At 45.1% G+C, this 15,936-nt stretch overlaps 1 protein-coding gene across 2 annotated transcripts in view; it reads left to right on the top strand.

Moving 5' to 3' along the window:
* The window catches only part of GLT1D1 (glycosyltransferase 1 domain containing 1), a 58,041-nt gene that overhangs the window by 26,510 nt on the left and 15,595 nt on the right, over positions 1–15,936 (top strand). For both annotated transcript variants that reach the window (XM_083590520.1, XM_083590521.1), the window contains 2 exons: positions 6,719–6,814; positions 10,269–10,318. In XM_083590520.1, coding sequence (XP_083446646.1) covers positions 6,719–6,814; positions 10,269–10,318 — 146 coding nt within the window. The remainder of the gene's footprint in view (positions 1–6,718; positions 6,815–10,268; positions 10,319–15,936) is intronic.

The raw sequence follows: 15,936 nt of genomic DNA, 5'->3' as shown, positions 1-15,936 counted from the left end.
CAAAATATGTATTTTATCAAAGTAATTGTTGGAAAAAAATTCTTTACATTTTTGGGGGGGCCCAAGAGTGTGGGGCCCTAAGCTATAGCTTGTTTAGCTTATATGTAAATCCGGCACTGCATACACCTGTATAGTGGAGCTTGATTACAGTCCCAGAATCTTAAATGGCAAGAAGCCTGCAGATGTGCAGGGGTTAATGCTGTTGACAGTCCGGATGAATTCAATGTGCGTGGAGCCCAGCAGAGTCTCCATCCAAGCCGAATGCCTATAACATACGTATAATTAAAATTTCAAGCAGGGCGCTTTGTGATAGGCATGGGCTGACCCTTCCTTTCTTGAGCAATTTCGCACCTGCAAATTTGGATGGCGACTCACAGCAGGGCCCAAACAGAGGAAGGTGCGAGATGAGCCTCAAGCGTCGCGGCGGACTTTGTCATCACAAGCAGAGCGCTTGATTTCATTGCAGCCGTGCTGCCAGGGAGGACAGAGGAGAATGATCAGTGAATGTCAGGGCTGCAAGGGAGGTTAACTTGGAAGTTAGCTTTTCAGGTAAAGGGACCCCTGACCATTAGGTCCAGTCGCGGACGACTCTGGGGTTGCAGCGCTCATCTCGCTTTACTGGCCGAGGGAGCCGGCGTACAGCTTCCGGGTCATGTGGCCAGCATGACTAAGCTGCTTCTGGCGAACCAGAGCAGCGCACGGAAACGCCGTTTACCTTCCCGCCGGAGCGGTACCTATTTATCTACTTGCACTTTGACATGCTTTCAAACTGCTAGGTTGGCAGGAGCTGGGACCAAACAACAGGAGCTCACCCTGTCACAGAGATTTGAACCGCCGACCTTCTGATCGGCAAGCGCTAGGCTCTGTGGTTTAACCCACAGCGCCACCCGCGTCCCAGCTTTTCAGGTAGAAACCATTAATGTAGATGCCGCCCAGGGGATTAGATCTGTTCCAGATGTTCATTCGAAACTCCACCTATTCTGGTTTTGTAGAAGCTGAGCTACACCCATGCCGACATCCACCAGCTGCACAGGAATGGCATGGAATATAAACTAAGAGCAGAATCCAGTCTTCCTAAAAGTCTCTCTTTTTTCCTAAGGCTAAGTTTCTGTGAATGTGACCAACATGTTTTGAAAGTATATTGCGATAAGCCACAGCGCTTCTGGCATGTGGGGAAGCCTGTCTACCTCCCTATTGCAGCAGCTCTTGCTTCTTGATGCTTCTGTTCAGAGGCCTTAAAACCTGTGGTGGCTATTCTGGGGTAAAAAACCCACCAGTTCTTTGCCATCTCATGGGGGCGGGGAGGTATGTTACCTCCTTGAACTGCAAGAAGAAGAAAAAACTTTAAAATGGTTGCTAGTTAAAAGAAAGAGAAGGGAGTTTTCTTATGTTAATAGATGCTAGAGTGGTCTGTGCTAAAATACTGAAGGGAAGTGTCAGTATTGAAAGAATGGTTATTAAAAATTAAGGAATTTATCTGCTGTGAGCAAAATGAGGTACCTCTTGTGTAAAGGGAGGATAGCAAAAGAAAAGAAATAAATAAACCAATTTGGAGACTGTGTTAGTATTTTTAAAATATTGAACTGCCATTAAGAATAGCTGTTCTCCTTTCTTATAAAAGAAATGCAGTTTTGAGCTTTAGAAATATTTTGATTACCTTTTTATTTCTTTTTTGCTGTTTAGTCAAACATTTTGTAATTGTGTTTGGACTCGGAGATTGTGTGTGTGTGTGTGTGTGTGTGTATACCCTCAAACAAGAAAATTAAAATGTGAAACAAATTACCTCCTTTAAAATCACCTTTTCGGTTGTCTGGAGCTTACATGATGGAGCCAGCCTATTCAGATGGAAGCCAAACGGAAATGTTGTGAAGATGAAAGCATTTTAAAATCCCCGGCTTGATTTTTAATTTTCAAAAGCGATATTGCTGGAACGTGCTACCAATCCCTGGTGACATTTAGGGAAACGAGCTTTCGGGAACTACTTCAGTAGCTCGGGGTGGTTGATATTCCTGCGTTTCATGGCTGTTTTGAAAAAGATCACAAAGGTTTTAGGAAATTAAGAGGCAGGAAACTTACTGGCAGAGGGTTATTTGCTGGGTTGTCTCTTTTTTTAGGACAACACAGGGAGAAAATGATGCAGTGGGAGAGAGATGATCGGGGGGAAGAGCTTTCCCCGTTTATCTAAGGAGGAGGAAACCTCCAGATACTGATGTACTACAACTCCCATCATCCCTAACCATTAGCCATGCAGGCAGGCGTCTGATGGGAATCAGAGCACAGCAACATCTGGAATGCCACAGGTTCCTCACAGAATGATCTGTAGCATTCCTGCCAAGGCCAGGAGAAAGTATGAGGGAGACAGTGGAACAGTGCCAGTGCTTTTCCCCCCGGGGGTATGCATACCCCTAAACGTTTTGTGAATCTAAGTTTGGCCTCATTGAGGGGCAGTATTTCAATATGAGTAGAAACATGAGAGTACCCCTAAATATTTTTAATAATAATAATAATATAAATAATATATTATTTATACCCCACCCATCTGGCTGGGCTTCCCCAGCCACTCTGGGCGGCTTCCAACAAAATATTAAAATACAGTAATGCATCAAACATTAAAAGCTTCCCTAAACAGGGCTGCCTTCAGATGTCTTCTAAAAGTCTGGTAGTTGTTCTCTTTGACATCTGGTGGGAGGGCGTTCCACAGGGCGGGTGCCACTACCGAGAAGGCCCTCTGCCTGGTTCCTTGTAACTTAGCTTCTCGCAGTGAGGGAACCGGCAGAAGGCCCTCGGCGCAGGACCTCAGTGTCCGGGTAGAACAATGGGGGTGGAGACGCTCCTTCAGAAACATACTGGGAGCCAATGTACCATATTTTTCGCTCTATAAGATGCACAAGACCACAAGATGCACCTAGTTTTTGGAGGAGGAAAACAAGAAAAAAAATATTCTGAATCCCAGAAGCCAGAACAGCAAGAGGGATCGCTGTGCAGCGAAAGCAGCGATCCCTCTTGCTGTTCTGACTTCTGGGATAGCTGCGCAGCCTGCATTCACTCCATAAGACGCACACACATTTCCCCTTACTTTTTAGGAGGGAAAAAGTGAGTCTTATAGAGCAAAAAATACGGTAGGTCTTTCAAGACCGGTGTTATGTGGTCTCGGCAGCTGCTCCCAGTCACCAGTCTAGCTGCCGCATTCTGGATTAGTTGTAGCCCCACATAGAGTGCATTGCAGTAATCCAAGCGAGAGATAACTAGAGCATGCACCACTCTGGCAAGACAGTCCACGGGCAGGTAGGGTCTGCATACCAGATGGAGCTGGTAGACAGCTGCCCTGGACACAGAATTGACCTGTGCCTCCATGGACAGCTGTGAGCCCAGAATGACTCCCAGGCTGTGCACCTGGTCCTTCAGGGGCACAGTTACCCCATTCAGGACCAGGGAGTCCTCCACACCAGCCCACCTCCTGTCCCCCAAGAACAGTACTTCTGTCTTGTCAGGATTCAACCTCAATCTTTTTTTAGAAAAAAAGAAGCAGCACTAAACAATACTGTGCAGTGTGCCCCACCCATTACACCCACATGCAACCAGAGATGACCTGGCAGTTGCACCCCTGTAATGAACAGCGGAGGAAAGCCCATAGCTCAGGGGTAGATCATCTGCTTTGCATGCAAGAAGGTCCCAGGTTCAATCCCTGGCACAGGGCTTGGAATGTCCCCTACCCAGGAGAGCTGCTGTCTATCAGCATGGACAGCGCTGGGCTTGATGGACCAATGGTCTGGCTCAGCCTTATAAAGAAACCGGCTTTATATGGCTACTAGCCGCAAGGGCTAGGCGGTACCTCAGAGATAGTAGGCCTCTGAATGCCAGTTGCTGGAAATCGGAGGTGGGAAGAATTCTGCTGTGCTCAGGTCCTGCTTGTGGGCTTTGCATGGTCCTCTGGTTGGCCACTGTGAGAACAGGATGCTGGACTAGATGGGCCGTTGGCCGGATCCAGCAGGGCTCTTCTTACATTCCCTAACTCTGTGTCAGGTGTGCGTGCAGGAGCCAGGCCCTGTGACCAATAGGACTCTGCAGGACTGGGGCCTTCCTAAGTTTGTTCTGAAGAGGCAAGGCGTGGCCACACAGGTGAGGCCAATTGGTAACTCACAGCACCTGGTGGCAAGAGCCGGGAAGGGATATAAGGTCAGCATTTTCTCTTTGGCTCTTTGCCACAGAACCCCTTCACTGCCTTGCCGTGTTTGGTTCCTTGACTCCTTGCTTCTTGATCCTCGGACCCCTGACTTTGTGACTCCTGGCTTCTTGATCCTCAGACCCTTGGCTTCTTGACTCCTGGCTCTCTGACCCTTGGACTCTTGGCTTCCTGACTCCTGACTCCTGGACTCCCGTTCCTTCTTCCACCCTGCCATCTTGCCCCCGGTCCCAACGTCCCCAGCCGGGACTTTGATCACCTGTGAACCGGACCACGACACTCTGAAGCTCATTCCAACCCTGCTCCTATCTCAACGGTTGCCTTCTCAAGCTGCCTCATCTCAGACTTTGCTGTTCCCTTTATGTTCTGTCCCTTCTCTTTCGTCTTTAAACATGGTGGGGTGTGTCAGAAACTAAGGACTTAAGCTGTGGATTTAAGGCTGTGTGGAGATAAACTTTCGAACCAAAGCAATGTTTCAAGATGAAGCTGGAAAGCTAAGAGTTTTGGAATGACGCAGTTAAAAATGCCGTCGCCATTTTGGGAGGCATTGTTGGAGCTCTTGGGTCTGGGAGGAGAAAGAGAGAAATAGAGTTGTTTACATATCGTGGATTAACTTCTCGGTGGGACTTAAGAGCGACAAATGCCAAATTTATGATGGAAAGAGTGATGTTATCTACGAAGGAGATATATGGAAACCATCTGGACTTAGTGGAGGAACGGGAAATCCACACAGGATTATTATTTTGCTTATCGGCTTAAGGAGACTAACAGAAGAGATCGTAAAGGAAAAATAGAAATTATATGAACAAGATAAGACGTGGAAACACCAGGATAAGACTGGATAGAATTATGAATTTTGTCTGGACTGATTGGGACTGATTTGGATATTAATGCAGTAATAAGAAGATGATTTGAATCCCCCTTTGGATCTTGAAGTATGGGTTCCCCCAACAAAATTTAAAAATTTGGCTTTGTAATTTGGAATTATGTGATGTGATTTAATTTGTTGTGATTGGCCAGTTAATAAAAATTATTTTTTAATAAAACAAAAACCATGGTGGGGTGTGTGTGTTATTTTATTTTTTGAATTTCATACCTCAGCTAGACTGACATTGACTCGAGTGGCACTTTGAAAAACTTCCCTCAGCAGATTATTACTATTATTAATATTTTTTTAAAAAGAATGCATTTGAAGCACGACAAAGAGCATAGATTGCTATCTTCAGTAGATTTCCCCCTCATGTTAACAACTGAAATGTCAGGTGTAGTGTTGAGGGAGCTGATTGGCAGGCAGTGGTGAAGGATTTGGAGAGGGGTGTTCTTAATTTTCAGAGCTGTTCTGATTTTCAGGATGTGAAAGCTCTCGTTATCTCTGGACACAAACCTATAAAGCACATATTGTAGGGGTTGCCAACCTTTCACACATGGGCGCCAGTGCTCTCCATGGAAGGTCCATGAAAGGTCTCTGTAAATGCGCCCTCAGAAATCTATGCTGCTCTGTTTCTGCTTGCATTGGCTCACCAGTGGAAGCCTTGGATCAGACACTTGCTCTCCTTACCATTCTGAGCAGAAGAGAGGTGGAAAGAGCTTTTTTCCATAAGTGAGCATGGCAGTGGCTGATTTAATTGCCTTCCTCCTCCCCGCCCCCTTCATTAATTGGGGATAAAATATACACCACTTTATGCTCCTCCCTGCTCTTTTAGATGTGGCCATTTGGTGCAATACCACAAAGACCCCTTTGACAGCCATTTTGTGACTGGCACCCACAGCACTTCTGCAAAATTCCACATGTGCCTGCTGGCCCTACAAAGGTTGATGGCCCAACCTGTGGTGCCATCTTTGTCCTGTTCTGCCGGCTCTTTGTCCTGTTCTGCAGAGCCAGTGTGGAGTAGTGGTTAAGAGCGGTAGACTCGTAACCTGGTGAACCGGGTTTGCGTCTCTACTCCTCCACATGCAGCTGCTGGGTGACCTTGGGCTAGTCACACTTCTCTGAAGTCTGTCAGCCTCACTCACCTCACAGAGTGTTTGGGGGAGGAAGGGAAAGGAGAATGTTAGCCACTTTGAGACTCCTTCGGGTAGTGATAAAGCAGGGTATCAAATCCAAACTCTTCTTCAGCAGAGGAGTTGAGGTAACAAAGCAGGTCAAGTCAGCTCTGGGCACAGGTCATCAAAGTCCAGACAAGTCTCTCTAAGAATGTCAGGAGCCTGAGCAATCCCAGTGGGCCCTACTGGCTGAGACTTGTCTCAGCCAAGCACTGGGGCTACCCAAGGCTTTGTCTATGCATCAGTTGGCCCTGTGTCCTTGAGGAACTGGCTGTGGTGACTTCAAGGCCCCATGTCTGATTCGACAGGATTAGGATGTCATTGGGAGCTCACTATCCAAGTCCAAGGATGGTGGGAAAGCTAAGAGGAAGGGTGGAACCATAACTTTCCTGATTTCTGTATTTCACATTTCCAGGCATGTTTAAGCTTTCTTGACATTCTTGATTATTATTATTATTATTATTATTATTATTATTATTATTATTAATACAGGGATTCTCCAGGACAGCAGCAGTCTGTGCCTCTTCCTCTTGATATGTGGTCTGAGAAGAGTCAAGGATCCTCTTTATTTAGTGGATGCTTTTGCAGGTTGGTACCCCCTTTCTTTCTTTTTCGCTTTGTAGCAAATGCAGGATTGGCTTTGATTCATTATGTTTCTGTGATTCTGTTCATTTAAAGGGATCCCAAAGAGGCTTACAAACGATAAATAATGATAGCATGATGGAACGTAATAGAACATCACAGACGCAGCACAAAACATTTAGAATAATTAACAAATCGTCCGTGAAACAGTGACACTCTGTTAAACTGTGTTAACAAAGCAATAACTAAAAAATAAATTCAGGTAGCTGCATTGATCTGACGCAGCCGAAATAAATAAATAAAAAATAAAAAATTGTGCAGTAGCACCTTATAGACCAACTAAGTTTGTTCTGGTATAAGCTTTCATGTTTCTCTGTCTTGTGATTCCTGATGTCAGATTTATGTCCATTTATCCTTTGACGTAGGGTTTGTCCAGTTTGTCCAATACAGTGGTACCTCGGGTTAAGTACTTAATTCATTCCGGAAGTCTGTTCTTAACCTGAAACTGTTCTTAACCTGAAGCACAACTTTAGCTAATGGGGTCTCCTGCTGCTGCTGCGCCGCTAGAGCACGATTTCTGTTCTCATCCTGAAGCAAAGTTCTTAACCCGAAGTACTATTTCTGGGTTAGTGGAATCTGTAACCTGAAGCGTATGTAACCAGAGGTACCACTGTATAGAGAGCTGAAGGGCACTGTTGGCATTTGATGGCATACACAATGTTAGAAGATGAGCAATTAAATAGGCCTGAGATAGTCTATAAGGTGCTACTGGACAATTTTTAATTTTTTTTTATTTCAACTAAAAAAAAAGCTAAACATCACAATTAATGCAAAATTCACATTATATGATTAACAAATCAATACAGTGTTTATAATCTACAAGGCAGTATCAACAAAGCAGCAGCCCAAAAACAAACTAGCACTGTTAAGTTCATACATACACTCTCCACACCCCCATGACCATAGTTGTCAACTTACAGATTTAAAAATAAGGGACCAGCAGCCTTGAAAATAAGGGATCAGCAGCCAAAATAAGGGATTTTCCAAGCACAGGTATGTTCAACTTCTGAGCCCCTCCGAGCCAAAGGCAGAAAGCCCAGCCAGCAGCCAAACGAAGCCTCAAGCGGTGGTTCCCACAGCGCAGCAACCCGGCAAAGGGGATGCAGCAAGAAAAACCACTTTCACCTCTCTGCTTGGAAGCGCTGAGCAAAGGCGAGTCCCCAGGCAACGCGGCTGATTTGATCGGCACAAAGCATGCAAGCTCCACCCCCCCAGTCGTTCTTAGACTCCTTATTGGGTGAGCAACACAGCCAAGCAACACAGTTGGAGCCTCCCTCCTCCCTGGCTGGCAGGGAGGGAGGGAGAGGAGTTGCTTCCTTTGAAACCCGGGAAATTTAAGGGACATCATCAATAAGGGACAGCAGCGGGACACGGCGCTGGGATAAGGGACTTTCCCGCGGTTGACAGCTATGCCCATGACTCATAATCTTTCCCTCTATTCAGTCCATTAAAGAGACACATACACATAATATTCATGGCAGCAGCTCCCTTGTGAAAGGTTCCTTGGGCTGGAGGTGGGGCAGCGTCTCCTGATGGCAAACAGAGTCTCTCCAACCCCCCCCCCCATAGTTCTTCCTCTGAAAACAGCTCCTTTATGAAGGCTCCTAGGGTGGGGGGGGGCAAGGCAGGTGGGAAAAGCCATTACCTGCTGGCCAGCACCAAATCTTTCTCCCCTGCCCTTGATAGTCCCACTTGGCTCAGTAGTTCCTGCCCCAGCCCTTCTCCAACCTGATGTCCTCCTGAGGTTGCTGGACTCCCATCAGCCCAAAGCAGTCTGCTAGTTGGGTCTGGTGGGATCTGAAACCTTGGAGGGCACCGGGTTGGGGGAAGGCTGGCACAACGAGAAATGAGGCCCAAGCGATCAGGTTGGGCAAGGCCATGGAATATTTTTTAAAAGGAAAGGTCAAGAAGTCTGTACTGAACACAGAATCAGGGGCAGGGACTGGATGGCAGTGTGTTTGTATTTGCGTGTGTGTGTGTGTGAGAGAGAGAGAGAGAGAGAGAGAGAGAGAGAGAGAGAGAGATGGAGGGGACAGGCTTCAGGGAGACAGCTCTGAGCACAATCATTTACACTTGTACTGAAGAGAAACCACGAAAGTGGCTTCGGAACTGACCCTCGGCAAGAGAACATTGATTAAGCAGTGAATTTAATCATCAGACTAATCCAGTCTCTCTGCGCTAAAGCTGAGCTGTAAATTCTGCTCACTAAATATGAACATGGGGTAGTAATCCACTTTGCTGCTACATAGGGCTGTCACCTGACTGAAGAAATCTTAGCAGGTTGATTGTGTGAGGTTCAGTCAATTAATTGGCCAGATGTTCGTACTTTTGCAGATGAAGGAAGCAGGACCACTGGGGTGTGTGCGTGGAGAGGCATAGATCATGTGTGTGTGCTTGTCACTGCAGGCAGCATCCAGGAAGAGATGTTCTCATGTACGAGTGTGAGACAGGAGGGAGGATGCCTCTGCTAGCACTATACTAAAATAAGTAAAAACTTGTTTATTAATTTACTGGGACAGAACATTGTTTTTCTTTAGAACTAGCAGCCTCATGCCTGGTGTTGCTTAGGAATTCTTAAGGGACAAAAAAAAAATTGGTATGGTTTTGGAATCTGGTTTTAAATCAATGCGGTTTTGACAGGTTCAGTCCTCCATCTTGATTCAAAATGGCATCCAATTTTATCCAAGCATAGATGAAAACTTGCTTCTTGAACCCAGGAAGCATAATGCAAAATACCAACTCTTATGAGATGTCCAAATGCATAAAGCAAACAAGCAAACAACTTTCCAAAATATATAGTAGACTGTTGTTTTATTCACATGCAGATTTGGTTGACTGAATAATTCATTAAGATGCATATGATTTGATCAAGTATGGTTTCTTTAACTGAGCTACAGGAGGGCCAGAATACCATGGCTAGGAGAGAGAGCAAATAGGACCTGTATCTGAAGGAGCTCTGCAAAATGTAGGGCAATTGGAAAAATCACAATGTCTTGGCCTCAGTCCCCCAGCTGTGAATTGGGCATAATGGCTGTTGGGTTTGCCAGAATGATTGATACATCAGCACAACAGTGATTGCGAAGAGCTTTCCAGTATCGCGTCTGCTGTGGAAATGCAGAGTTCAGTTCCTGTTAACCCTGACCAGTGCTTCTGTGTTCATTGACTTTTCACGAGTGCCTCCCTCCAGAAATAGCAAAATAACTTTGTGGTTGATTAATTAATTAATTTTAAGTCTGCTGCCCAGTAGGTTGGGGGCACCTTCCTTCTTTTTTTTAATGAGTTGAAATTTGCATAAACCAATTAACTGATGGATTGCCTGAGTTTCTCTTTACAATGCCCTAACCAGAACAATATGACGCTTATTTTCCTGTAACCAGAACTCTCTCCTGTTGTTTGATAGAATGGCACCGAGAGGAGCCCAGCACACACCTGGTTATAATTGGACCCGCAGTAAGTTTCCCTGCTTTCTTTGTAAACATTCTTTCTAAATATAAATTCTTTGCGTGAATTTGTTTTCATGTGCTATGGCAGGCAGGCGCTGTTAAGTCTATAGCCCCCCACTAAGAAGGAGACATCCCTCAAAACTGCTGTGTGGTGCTTCCACCAGAATGTCTTGCTAGATTATGGCCCGTGGGTCAGATCTCTCTGCCATTAAGGTCACACTAAACCAAAGATTGCCAGTCTGGTGCTCGTACATGCCAGTGTGCCCACTAGTACCTCCTATAGCACCTGCAAAAGGTCTCAGCAGGTATCCCCTCAAAAACCCATAATGCTCCTTCTACTCACTTCCAGTTTGCACAATTGTATTTTTTGTTTTTTAGGCCATCTAAAAATGTTAAAGGGACGTGGGTGGTGCTGTGGGTTAAACCACAGAGCCTAGGGCTTGCCGATCAGAAAGTTGGCAGTTCGAATCCCCACGACGGGGTGAGCTCCCGTTGCTCGGTCCCTGCTCCTGCCAACCTAGCAGTTCGAAAGCACGCCAAAGTGCAAGTAGATAAATAGGTACTGCTCCGGCGGGAAGGTAAACGGCGTTTCCGTGCGCTGCTGTGGTTTGCCATAAGCGGCTTAGTCATGCTAGCCACATGAAAGCGAGCCAGTAAAGCGAGATGAGCACCACAACCCCAGAGTCGGCCACAACTGGACCTAATGGTCAGGGGTCCCTTTACCTTTACCTTAAAAATGTTAAAGTAAAATATAACCCACTAAACTCCCTCTGCTCCTCATAGAATTTCTGTTTTTAAGTTTTTTTTAAAAAAAAAGTTTAGTGTTTGTTGGTGTGGAGTGGGGGTAGGATAGCCACAAGAGACCCAAAATCACCTGATGCAATCTCTGCGTTTCATGGTGTGGAGTTCTTCAATCAGCTTGACAAAGCGGCTGCCCAAACAAAAATGAAGACACAACACGTAGGCTAATAACTGTTAAATCATATGTAATAGAATATCATTCAAAAGGTAAAAATGAATCTATTGGAGTTCATACATGCAGTGTAACAGACTAGTGGCGCAGAACGTCAAGCCATGTGTTCAAGATAGGCATCAAAAGGTCAGTCTCACAATGGCTATTCAAAAGTTTCAACAACAAAAAACGACTAAGAAGTCTAAAAAGTAAGGTTTGTTAGATTGTTAGATTGTTAGATTGTTAAGATAAATTATTTAAATTAAAATTGAGAAATATGGGAAGAATTTGCTGGAATAATGAATTAAATTAGAATACAAAAAGGGAGGTGTGAGGAGGTTTAAGAAATAAGCAAATGAAAAGATGTAATTTGAGATTTGTATTTTTCTTCTTTTTTTGTTTTTCTTTTTATCTTATTTTTTTGCTGTATTTTCCTGTTTTTTTTCTTTTTTCATACTTATGTATTCATGAAATTTTGAATAAATATCATTTTTTAAAAAAGAAAAAAGGAAAGGAGGATGCAAGCTGCCATACACAGGAAGCATGTGAAAATGTTATGCAAATTTGTATCCTCTTTCACAACTGGGCCAGAGGTCTCAATCAGTGCCGGATTTACGTATAGACTAAACAAGCTATAGCTTAGGGCCTTACTCTCTTGGGGCCCCCCCCCAAAAAAAAAATAAAGGAAAAACACTGGATTTACATTTCCAAAATGTAAGATAAAAAACAAATAAAATAAAACCTACATACAAAAAAAAAGTAAGGTTTTCGCAAATGTTTTCCAAAAGTTCCAACGGAGGATGTCCCAAAAGTCTCAAGGACAGTGTTTCTGGAATGATACTACTGTTTCGTGATAGTCTTCACCAGCTGAAAATACAATACAAGGCATACAACCAATGAATGATAACAGAATTGAGCTACCTGCTTACACATTGTATATTGAAACGGAATATACAAAACAAGGTTGTTAACCTCTGGGACTCATTGCTCTTGGATGTCCCGAGTGCTGGTAACATCACTGAGTCCGCAAAAAGACCCAGCCACACGCTCACACATGGCAAATTTTTATTTTGTAGTTTAAAAGCAAATGCAACAGTCCCAAACCGGATTGGAACCACAAGGCAGAGAGAGAGAGAAAGGAAAGAACATTTCATTTGTGTTGTTTCCTGTTTTAAAAATCAGACTTCCCCGCCCCCAGCTGCAGTTTGCCTCCATCTGTGCCGTTTGCTCTTTTGAAATATAGATCGTCCTTCTTGACCTCCGTACCAAGCAGGATCAAACATGTCTTATGAGTGCACCAACAGCTCATCTCTGTGTTCCGGCTATTTTGAAACCATTCCTGCCAGTCTTGCGTTTGCACATAATTAACAGATGTCAGCTGGTAGCAAACGACTGAGATTTCTGTCTGGCAAGAGTCTGCACAGAATTCCAGCTGACAAGGGAAGTGGCAGGGGAGATACGCCCCCGGTAAAACAGATTTACTGGAATCCAGCGAGAAACTTTGCAGTGCTAAGAAAGTTTGAAGTCGAGAGCAGTGGGGTGGGCAGAGAAGTAATGGAAAACAAATGCCCTTCAGGTTAAATTCTCCAGGGTAGGTTCTCCAATGCAGCAACTAATATCAGAGTTAATTCCCCCCCCGGGGGGGATGTAAGGGGGCAGAAGAGGGAATTCTTTATATCAATAACATAATTTTATATACAGTGGTACCTCTGGTACGTTCTGGAGCCCTGTTCACATCCAGAAGCGAACGCAACCCACATCCGCGGGTCGCAATTTGCCGCTCCCGTGCATGCGTGTGATGTCATTTTGACCTGCGCATGCGCAAGCGGAGAAACCCGGAAGTAACATGCTCCGTTACTTCCGGGTCGCCGCAGCACGCAACCCAAAAATACTTATCCCGAAGCTACTTCAACCCGAAGTTTGACTGTATACTCAAGCACTCTGATGATAAATTCTCAATAGGCCAAATCCTATGCGGTATATTTCGACACGGGCCGAGTGTGTTTCCACACAAAGATCTCCCTCAATTATGGTTTGCATTTCTATATATGAAATTCTGTGATTGTTTTTAATTGCAGAGGCTTTCTTTTTAAAAACAAATAAATGTGAAGTTGCTTCGAGATATTTCATGGGAAGCGATGTAATAAAATGGGATCAAATAAATAAATAAACTGACAGGCTCCCCCCACCCCTAATAAAACATCAAAGAAAAGGAAGACGGTTTTCCAGGCCAAGTTTGTATCAATGGCCACATTAAAGAAGAAGAATTTGTTTATCCAGGATGGTTGTTTACAGCCGGGGGGGGGAGGGGAGGGGGGCTTGAAGTGAATCGTTTTGCCCTCCTCTTCTGAAGTTTTGCGTTTAAGAGAGCCCACGCCTATTGATTTGTCATGTTCAGTCATGTTTCTTTGATGCTGTATTAGGCCACTGATGCGATTTGTGCCTTCCATTCTCCTGCCGCATTAGGAAGAGCGCTCTCTGCTTCTGAATCTGGCAACGCTGCCTGCCATGGAAGGGTTTTGAGAGGGAGACCCAGCTGCTTGTGGACCTTCATAGGAAGCTGCCTTACATTGCTCTACATAGCTCAGTATTGCCTACACAAACTGGCAGCAGCTCTCCAGAGTTTCTGGCAGGGATGTTCTCCCCGCCCTACCTGGAGATGCCAGGGACTGATCCTGGGACCTTCTGCTTACAAGACAGAAGCTCTACCCCTGAGCCATGGCACTTCCCCAGGATGGAGTTGTTCATGTTGCTTATTCATTTAAAGGTAAAGGGACCCCTGACTGTTAGGTCCAGTCGCAGACGACTCTGGGGTTGCGGCGCTCATCTCGCTTTATTGGCCGAGAGAGCCAGCGTACAGCTTCCGGGTCATGTGGCCAGCATGACTAAGCCGCTTCTGGCGAACCAGAGCAGTGCACGGAAACGCCGTTTACCTTCTCGCCAGAGTGGTACCTATTTATCTACTTGCACTTTGACTTGCTTTCGAACTGCTAGGTTGGCAGGAGCAGAGACCGAGCAACGGGAGCTCACCCCGTCACGGGGATTCGAACCACCGACCTTCTGATCGGCAAGTCCTAGGCTCAGTGGTTTAACCCACAGCGCCACCCGCGTCCCTGGAGCTTATTCATTTACATACTGCTTAATTGCCAATGTGGCTTCTAAGATCAAAGCATTTAGAGCAGGAAAACAACTCAGTCAAAACATTAAACATGCACACTTTAAAATGTGCAGTAAAACAAGCCAGTTGAAACAGAAGGTCCAGGTCCACTTGGTGGAGCTCAGGATTTGCTTCCATCCACTGGGGAGTTAGGACACAGAGTGCTTCTAAATACCAGTTTCTGGAAACCATCAGAGGGGAGAGACTTTCTCTTGTGCTCATCAGGTCCAGTTTGCATGCATATGGTTGGCCATTGCAACAACAGGAGGCAGGCTTTGATGGGCCCTGATCCAGCAGGGCTTTTCTTACATTCTCTGGTTCTTTCTCCCTTCAGCGTCTGTTTTGGATACAAGAGTGTGCATGTATTTATTCTTATGCAAACACACGCACACCATATCTTCCTGGGTATATCAACCCCGCTTGCAAGGTTTGCCAGTCTGATATCCTGGAAACTGCACTGTTCGCCCCCTTCTGTCATTTATTCCCCCTGCCCTCCCCAGCCCTGAAACATCTCTGATGCAAAACGAATGCAATTTCCCCTCTCTTATTAACTTGTCTCTTAGAACCTTCAGCTTCTATATTTTCATTAGAACGTTGAGTTGTCTTATTACCTTCCTGCTTTTCATTGTGCTGGTTATTTTTCTTTCTTTCTTTTTAATCTCTGTTTCTTTCCACTCTGATACACTGCAAGATTTGAAAGCGAACTGGGGTGGAAGAGAAAATTGGGAGCAGGTATAATGTGGTTTGCGTTTCCGATGCCTTCAGATGCAGCCTGTGAAAGATTTCAGGCACTTCACTTTACATCTGCTTCACTTTCCCCAGAAACAAACAGGCGCGTCCCACTTTAGCCCCACAAATTTGGAAAATTTCTCAAAACATTTATATAGCCTAAAGTTTAATTGCACACCTTCTTTTTCCTTTTATTTTTTGGGGGAAAGTTTCTGAAAATTCTTAAACTGCAGCAGCACAGGGATTGGTAAAAAAGAAAAAGAAACCAAACCAAGTGAAACAGCTTTGTAGTGGATGAGATTATTTACTTATTTGTAAGGCATTGCTGCATGGTGATTTGACTCTGCCAAGGCAGTTTGTGACTATTAAACACCAATGTTGTTCACGAGAGCATCTGCAACAGAAGAAAACAGGCTTTGAAACCCTATCTGAATGAAATTTAAACACATTAAAACCCTGGTGGAACAAGAATGTCTTGGGCTGCATTCCTGGGGGGCCATAGGATGAAGAAGAAGACGAAGAGTTTGGATTTGATATCCCACTTTATCACTACCCGAAGGAGTCTCAAAGTGGCTAACATCCTCCTTTCCCTTCCTCCCCCACAACAAACACTCTGTGAGGTGAGTGGGGCTGAGAGACTTCAGAGAAGTGTGACTGGCCCAAGATCACCCAGCAGCTGCATGTGGAGGAGCGGGGACGCGAACCCGGTTCCCCAGATTACGAGTCCACCGCTCTTAACCACTACACCACACTGGCTCAGCCAGATGAATCGGTTCCTGTGCTCCCC

This window comes from Podarcis filfolensis (assembly GCF_964270895.1).
Source record: "Podarcis filfolensis genome assembly, chromosome: 16".
NCBI classification, from domain to species: Eukaryota; Metazoa; Chordata; class Lepidosauria; order Squamata; family Lacertidae; genus Podarcis; species Podarcis filfolensis.
Note: the sequence above shows the minus strand (reverse complement) of the source record. Positions and strands in the feature narration are given on the sequence as shown.